Source organism: Ciona intestinalis, unplaced genomic scaffold (assembly GCF_000224145.3).
Source record: "Ciona intestinalis unplaced genomic scaffold, KH HT000416.1, whole genome shotgun sequence".
Lineage (NCBI taxonomy): Eukaryota > Metazoa > Chordata > Ascidiacea > Phlebobranchia > Cionidae > Ciona > Ciona intestinalis.
In genome coordinates, this window is record NW_004190737.1 from 1 (window position 1) to 8,620 (window position 8,620).

General features: G+C 36.5%; 1 protein-coding gene across 5 annotated transcripts; it reads right to left on the bottom strand.

Moving 5' to 3' along the window:
• Nucleotides 1-8: 8 nt before the first annotated feature.
• On the bottom strand, nt 9-7,662 carry LOC108950626 (protein NLRC5-like). Of its 5 annotated transcripts, XM_026839570.1 has the most exons (13): nt 7,511-7,662; nt 5,800-6,100; nt 3,570-5,338; nt 3,174-3,338; nt 2,830-2,940; nt 2,559-2,723; nt 2,380-2,463; nt 2,079-2,189; nt 1,793-1,957; nt 1,502-1,612; nt 1,154-1,318; nt 480-590; nt 10-343 (listed from the first exon to the last, which is right to left on the bottom strand). In XM_026839570.1, exons 2-13 carry the CDS (start codon nt 5,927-5,929, stop codon nt 98-100), a joined length of 3,333 nt encoding a protein of 1,110 aa, XP_026695371.1. In that variant the 5' UTR covers nt 5,930-6,100; nt 7,511-7,662; the 3' UTR covers nt 10-97. The 5 variants fall into 5 exon arrangements, with proteins under 5 accessions (XP_026695373.1, XP_026695375.1, XP_026695371.1 ...); XM_026839571.1 differs by lacking the exon at nt 2,380-2,463; XM_026839572.1 differs by lacking the exons at nt 480-590; nt 1,154-1,318 and having other exon boundaries at nt 9-343.
• Between the last annotated feature and the right edge of the window lie 958 nt (nt 7,663-8,620).

Sequence of the window (8,620 nt, forward strand, 5' to 3'; positions counted from 1 at the left end):
AGATGGGTTGAGCATTGTTAGCAGTAAGAGTTCTAGTACAGCAGGTGGAGGCGGGCACCTGCACTGCACCTCAGGCGACAATGGTCATAGTTTGGAATTAATTTATATAATCGTTTTTATAAAATTTAGCCACGTCAAACCTATATAAAATTACAATTTCGAAATAAAACACACTAACTTGTGGGTTTGTTAGTTGTTCAACAGCTTCATGTAGGATGATACGATTTTGGAAGGAAAGTTTCTTCTCATTTAAACTTAACTCGTCCATAAAAACAAGATGGGGAAGAAGGGCTTGTGTCATTGAATCTGTCATCTTTACATGCATGAGATCTAATCTTTTAATCTAAATGTAAACGTTACAAACTACAAAATATTGCAGTTTTGCAATCATATATCGTTTATGTGACATTAAAGTATTCATTTTATAATTTAATTAATTGTGGGAATATTTTTTAAATTAAAGAATTATGGGTTCTTACTTTCCCAGGTGGAAGTTGTAAGATTTGCAGTACATCATCATATGGTCGGTGTCTATATGCTTTCCAACTTGCTGACCATTGATCACCAGTGCTGTTATTTACTGTCAAACCCTGAGTAGTTAGAGCAATTAGAATGGAACTTAGTCCAACATTAGAATTGGTAACATGTAGTCTCTTATGAATCTACAAAGGGGTTTTGAAATATCACCAATATCAAATCTTTTTTTATTTTTTACTTCCAAGCGAGAAGTAACAGTGACGTTAACAGTGTAAATATAGGAACGATAACTTGAAAACGGTGTCGTTGTGAATGAACAAGCTGGAATTTTAGAATAAGCTTAGAACTATCTGTACACTGATTACAAATTTGACTTCAGTTGTCCTTTAACACAACATGATTGAACCTTGAAATCAAAATATTTGTTACATACTATATAAACAGAAGACTCTAACGTTTGGGTTTATAGTCGAATAGGTACAAACATAAACCATTGTTTTAGTAGCAGTAGTATGGCAAGAATACAATCTTGCAGATTGAATAGAACTGGACTTAGTTATTACTTTATTTTAAGTAAAAATTAATAAACGCAACAGATGATACGTATTTTAGACAACTCTTTACTACAGTAAGTTTCTAAACTTTTGAGATTTAAAAAAAAATTCAAAACACCAACTTGTGGGTTTGTTAGTCGTTCAACAGCTTCATGTAGGATGATACGACTTTGTGCAGAAAGTTCCTTCTCATTCAAGTAAAGCTCATCCATCACATTAAGATGAGGAAGAAGGGCTTGTGTCATTGAATTTGTCATCTCAACATTTGTTGCATCCAACACACGGATCTAAAGTTTACATTAAAAGTTAAAGTCTTCAAGGATTTAATAATTTTAATGTTTAATATTAAAGGGGCATATCAACGAAAATGATAATTTGTATACGAATAAAGATGTTTAAATGTGATCTAAATGTACATAAAGGTGACAAATGTGTAAACATAAATATTCCAATTCATTCATGGTTCTTACTTTTCCAGGTGAAAGTTGTAAGATTTGCATTACATCATTATCTGGTTGATCATAAGAAAATTTCCAATACTTTGACCATCGATCACCATTGATGTCGTTCACTGTCAAACCCTAACATTGTAAAGGCAAATATTACTTACATAAAACTGAGTATATTGAACACCTTTAGTGCAAAGGAAATATAGCTGCTTTGTTTTTGTGCCATATAAATGTCACAGATATATACATTATTCTCATAACATTACTGTAATGGTACTAGTACATTCCATCTTCGAAATACAAAACACTAACTTTGGGATTTGCTAGTTGTTTAACAGCTTCATGCAAGACGATCAGATTTTCCACGGAAAGTTTTCTCTCATCCAAGTCAAGCTTATCCATCACATCGAGATGAGGAAGAAGGGCTTGTGTCATTGAATCTGTCATCTTTACATCTTCGATATTTAGTTTTTTGATCTGAAATGGCACTAATTATTTTATAAAATAGGATTCATAATCTCGCTAGGCGATTTAAATAAATTCCAGTTAAAACAAGTAATTTGTGCTCAATAGAGTATCTGTGTTTCATGGTTCTTACCTTGCCAAGTGGAAATTGCAAGATTTGCATTACATCATCATCTGGTTGATATTCATATTCTTCATATAAAGCCTTTATTTGATCACCATAGATGTATTTCATTGTCAAACCCTAAACAAATATAAGCAATTAATGCTGATGTATTAAAATTTGAAAAACACAGATATAAATTGCAACAGCTTATTCCATGTTGTATAAAAACGCCTTAATAAACACTTCTGTATTTAGCACTGGTTAGGTGGTAAACTTAAATAAAAACATTTATGTTTTACAATAATTTTATTGCCCTTTTCATTACAACCTTCACTGTTATTTTCTCTTTCGATTTCCAACACCTCCAATCCTTCGACCATTGATCACCATTGATGTCATTAACTCTCAAATCCTAAATTGAAGCAATTAAAGCTATGGAGTAAAAGACCTCAAGAGAATGCACATTCTGAACTTGTAACATTGAAATGCAAAAATAAACACACTAACTTTTGGGTTTGTTAGTCGTTCAACAGCTTCATGTAAGATGATACGATTTTGTAGAGAAAGTTTTTCCTCATCCAAGTCAAGCTTATCCATCACATCAAGATGAGGGAGAAGGGCTTGTGTCGTTGAATCCTGCATTCTTGATAAGTGGATATCTAATGTTTTGATCTAATGGAAATATTAAGTAAATAAAAAAATGTTTTAATAACTGTTTTAACTTTCTTTTAATAAACAGTCCTTTTGAAGCAAATGATTGTTTTTTTATGTTTCTTACTTTACTAGGTGGAAGTCGTAAAATTTGCATTACATCATCATCTGTTTGATACCTATTCACTTGCCAATACTTTGACCAATGATCACCGTTGATGTTATTCACTGCCAAACCCTAAATAGTTAACAATAGATTAATGTTTTCAACCGCACAGCAGTTAAAGTGCTAACCAAATGTTTTGTGTTTCTTCTACGAAACCTTACGAACACAAACATAGTTCGGCCATGCGAGGATACAGCAAGTTACATTTATTCATGTTGCAGCAGTAGAAGGGTAAATTTTTGTAATTTTTTAAAGTAAAAATGGCAATGTTAATTATTACTTTATGTTTAAGGTAACCCACTAACTTTTGGGTTTCTTAGTCTTTGAACAGCTTCATGTAAGATGAGAAGATTTTGCATAGAAAGTCTATTCTCATCCAAGTCAAGCTTATCCATCACATCAAGATGAGGAAGAAGGGCTTGTGTGAACGAGTCTGTTATCTTTACAGCCTTTATATCTAACACTTTGATCTGAAATAGCAACATTGTGTTACAATACATAAAAACTGGGATTCTTTAAAGCCTTTATATGAAAGAACAAATTTGAAACTTCAAGGACGACTTGGTATTTCTGTTATCTATGGGTATAAAAGTAGATTTAAAATAATATCCAAATTTGAATGCATCGCTCTTGTTAAACAGTAAAAAACAACTATGGCAAAAATCAAAAAATAAAGTGTTACTGTTAACCACTTTACCAACCTTTGCCTGACTTCCATGTATTCCTCTAAGAAATGATTCCCCTGCTGACCCATCTGTTTCAGAAATATTGACAATGAGAGAATGAGGAGTTGTGAATGTGTTCAAAGCAAAAACAACATCAGAAACTTCTGTAAGAAACCTAGGAACTGAAATATGTATAACCTTAGGCATACTCTCTTCAAATCTTTTGAATATTTCTGCATCGTTTGCTTCATGGATCCAACCTGCGTATCTGACCATATCTTTGATTTGGTGGCTGAAATAATTTTTGTGAGTCTTAATTTGACGTGGAATTAAAGACATGAGAATCTCCTTTTTCTCCTTATAATCTTTAATCATCAAAGCTGGGAAAATGACTTTTAGATCTTTGCATGAAGTGGAGTTACAAATACCGAACATAAATCGAGTCACGACTTCCCAATGTGGATCTTCGAAAGTCTTCATACATCTGCGGAAATCTTCTTGTGGTATGAACAGCATTAGATGCACTGCTGCGAAAATCTCTTGCCAGATAAGATGGATGAAGTAACTTCGTTTCTTTCCTTCCAAGATTCTCATTTTTAAATGATGGGACTTTTCAACATAGGTGTGCAGAAATATATCAACAGTTTGTTCGTTGATTCCCACTTCTTCAAAGTCGGCTTGCTGAAACACCAACTTTCTTTCGGTGAGCCCTTTGTATGCAAGGTGAGCAAGTTTTACCAGTTCTTGCCCAATTTCCCGTTCTGACATGCTTGTTCTTACATGATCTGAAGCTTTGTAGTTAGTGAGAGTAAAGAGGAACACCTGAGTCATTGAGTTGATCTCACGACCGGATGACACACTTGAATGGAGACAAGCTACAATGTGAATACAATGGATTGGTACATAGCAAAGGGCATCTAAGTTTGGACGCTCTGCCAATAGTTTATCCACAGTTTCAAGATTGGCTTTACCACAGATCTGTTTAGTAAGATCCTTCTTTGCAGGTTTATCCATACCTTGCACCTCAGAAACCAAACCTTGTCGATAATCAGGGTGAAGCTCGTAAAACTGACCTGGTCTTGATGTGATAACTTTTACAGCGTTAGGTAGAAGATTGCCCATCAACAAATTCTTGACAAAAACCTCTGGTACTTGCTTGCTATTCAGTTGACAAATATGGACCCTTTTGTTGGCTTGAGTTATATTTAGTTCATCCAACCCATCAATCAACAGAACAACATTTGAACTGTTGTACAGAAATTGAAGCAAAGCTTTGTTCTCTTTATTAGAACGATTCCACTCACTCAAGTTGTCATGTAGAAGGAATTGCAACAGGGTAATTTTTTCATCAGGGTTAAAGTTCTTCAGTGAGATTGGAAACACAAACTGTGTATCTGGTTTCATTGTTTTATCTTCAACAATACATTTGGCAATCATCTTTGTAAGCGTGCTTTTGCCAATCCCAGGTAGTCCAATCACAGAAACAATATTACCGAATTTTTTAATATACTCTGACTCGGCTTCCCGATTCTTGCATTTGTACTTTGCTTCCTTCTGTGCAACTTGTTCAGCCTTCTTAAACAAATCTTCAATCCGAATGGAACCTTGTGGTATGTACATTTGATGCAGTTTTTGTCGTTGATTTTTATGTTGCTCCCATTCATTATCTGCTATTTGGCGAGCTGCAGCCAATTGAAGAGGTACAGGCTCAATGGAACAGCCTGGAACTAAAACACCCGGTGGCAAGATGACTTCTCCGTAGAATTGAAGAATTTTTTTTCGCATTATCTGTTCAAGTTTTCCAGCTAAAGGTATAAAATAAAAAGTTGTGGCTTAAAAGTATGTTATATAATTCTTATTAACTGTTATGGTGTAAGGGTTATAATTCCTATATTATCAGGTTTGTGAAAATTGTACATTGGTGTGAATTCAATTTAATTAATAAAAGAGCAGCACGTGTTTATTGATCGTGTAATCTTTCAGGTTCGAACTGTCATTATCGATATCAGGTAAGTTGGTAACTAGCATTTTTTAATATATTAGGCAATTACTAGAACTGTGATGATATACTTTCGTTTTTGAAAGTTTGAAATCCTGTGCAACCACCTTATTTTAATACAGTGTATTGCTTGTTAACTTTTTAAATGAACACCTCATTTTTAGAAATATTTTAAACCTAAACATTTGAAAATTAATTTTACTCTTAGTGACTTTTATAGATGTTTGAATAGATTTCATTTAAAAACTAAGTTTTAAATATTTATACCAAGTGTATAAGCATGGGAAGTCTGTGGTCCTTGTTGGCGGTGAATGTGCTGACGATGCTGTTGTGCTGGGTTAAGTACATGGAATGGTATTTGTTGCCTGTTTGTAGATTGTGACTGCAGAATTTGCATCGTTTGTTGGTGGTGGTAGTGATGCACATGTTGTGTAAGATGGAGTTTGTTTTGTGTTTGCTGGTGAAAATGTTGTGTTTGCTGGTAAAGATGAACATCCTCTGGGTTGTTTATCGTCACAGGTTGTTGATCATTTGTTGCATTACAACTTGATGTCACATCACTTCCTTCCTGTAAAGTTTACAACTGATTAACTTAGCATTGGTTCAAAGCTTGAAACTATTTACAATTACTGGACGTTAACACAAAACAGTGCTACTTGGTTTCTTAGTTAAATACTAGCAAGGTATAAAAAATCTTTTTTTTAGCCCCATGGCACAGTGGTTAGCCCATCTGCCTCTAACCTATAGGCCATGGGTTATAGGACTGCCAATTTCCTACGACGTGAGGATAAACCAGTTACATTCATTTATATTCAAATATTAGTATGTTTAGACCAGGGGTTCCCAAACCGCGGCCCGTGGGCCATCTGCGGCCCGCAGGAGCAAAATAAATGGCCTTCAGAGGACTTTAAAATTACCGATTGCATACGTTTACAAATGAGCATATTACTTTAAAAAATCGTGGAAAATGTTTTATTAATTTCTGTAATAATTTGCATTGTCTTTGTTACGTCACAAAAATAGTTATGACTGTCACAGCATCAGCCAACCTACCACGCTTATAGGGGTTATACCGCGGCATGATTCAACAAAAAAAACTGTGAAACTTTGTCTTATACTTCACAAGTACGTAGTTTAATCTGTTCTAGAAGCCATGTTTACCACGAGCATATGTGTCGAACTTCCTGACCTAACTAGCAGTATTCGTTATAACTAAATTTTGGGCAATACAACTCGCGTCGCCAATATAGCAAGGAAAACCTTGCCCGACGCCTAATTATGATTTCACATATTGGCCCGCGATTAGTCCGGCGCCGTGGCTCAGTGGTTTAGGCGTCTGCATCGAGAACCGGAGGGCCCCGGTTCAATGCTCGACGGCGGTACTAACACTGATCGGCGTATGTGTCCTTGGGCAAGACACTTAACGGACATTGCTCCAACCCAGCGGTCACTTATAGGTTGTCCAAATTACAGTCATACACAGGAAAAAACAAACAATTACCCACAAAGTTGCATATATGTGGTGACTCGCTGCCCAGACGAGGATAAACCTTCTGTGGAAGTGTGTCCGGTTGTGGCGTTGTGAGTACGAGTGTAGTTCTCGAATGATGTTCGCGAATCATGTGAGAACGAGTTCGCAGAAATAGTCCGCAGATGGAGTCCTATATATACGGGTCAAGAATCGGGACAAAAAATGGGACTTGGTCGGAACACCGGAACATGATAACAAGAACTTCACTACCGCGAGCACGTCACTTCCGGACGTACAAGGGTGTTGGGGTAATGGGCCAAGTCTGGCCTAAATCTCAGGTCCTCACAGACCTCACCCATACATAATAGAATAGAATTGGCCCGCGATAAAATAAGTTTGGGAACCCCTGGTTTAGACTACCAAGCTAAATGCAGCCCTTATGGTATTTTTCTAGCTGTACATGGCATAATAGATTTGTACCAGCAATGCATGAGCATTGTAATTTACCTGATGAAAAATAGCATGTGTCGACACATCTTGTAAAGAAACAGTAGGTTGAGGTTCACTTATTGAAGGATGGCTGGTGTCATCGTTGCTTGATGTAGGAGCTTCATGAGGGCTTCCCACTACCTAATAAGGTTTGTATATATTAAGTACCTTATTGCTAAATTTGTTTTCCTTTTGCCCCCCACAAAAAATAGGTTCGTCTCCCATTTTGCCCCACGTTGTAGTTTGCAGGTAATTATTGCCACATTTTGAAAGGTTTTAAATAATTGAATAATTTATATCTCAAGGTAGCGAATGTCCCATCGCTCCCCATCACGCCCCTTCACGACTCGTTGTCACCGGATGGTAATATGTCTGTTGTATAAAAATACACCCATGTTATAACTTGACAGTGAGTATGAGGTGTATGAATACACCATGTGTGTCTGTTGTATAAGAAGACACCCATGTTATAACTTGACAGTGAGCATGAGGTGTGTGAATACACCATGTGTGTCTGGTGTATAAGAAGACACCCATGTTATAACTCGACAGTGGGCATGAGGTGTCGTGTATGAATACACCATGTGTGTCTGGTGTATGAGAAGACACCCATGTTATAACTCGACAGTGAGCATGAGGTGTATGAATACACCATGTGTGTCTGTTGTATAAGAAGACACCCATGTTATAACTTGACAGTGAGCATGAGGTGTGTGAATACACCATGTGTGTCTGGTGTATAAGAAGACACCCATGTTATAACTCGACAGTGGGCATGAGGTGTCGTGTATGAATACACCATGTGTGTCTGGTGTATGAGAAGACACCCATGTTATAACTCGACAGTGAGCATGAGGTGTATGAATACACCATGTGTGTCTGGTGTATGAGAAGACACCCATGTTATAACTTGACAGTGAGCATGAGGTGTATGAATACACCATGTGTGTCTGGTGTATAAGAAGACACCCATGTTATAACTCGACAGTGGGCATGAGGTGTCGTGTATGAATACACCATTTGTGTCTGGTGTATGAGAAGACACCCATGTTATAACTCGACAGTGAGCATGAGGTGTATGAATACACCATGTGTGTCTGGTGTATGAGAAGACACCCATGTTATAAC

Excerpts from the sequence above, each read along its gene's own strand:
- LOC108950626 (XM_026839570.1), bottom strand. The coding sequence starts at position 5,929 with ATGCAAATTCTGCAGTCACAATCTACAAACAGGCAACAAATACCATTC. Across the intron at positions 3,339-3,569 it reads TACATGGAAGTCAGGCAAAG|ATCAAAGTGTTAGATATAAA; the intron begins GTTGGTAAAGTG and ends TTGCTATTTCAG. Across the intron at positions 2,941-3,173 it reads AAAGACTAAGAAACCCAAAA|GGTTTGGCAGTGAATAACAT; the intron begins GTTAGTGGGTTA and ends TTAACTATTTAG.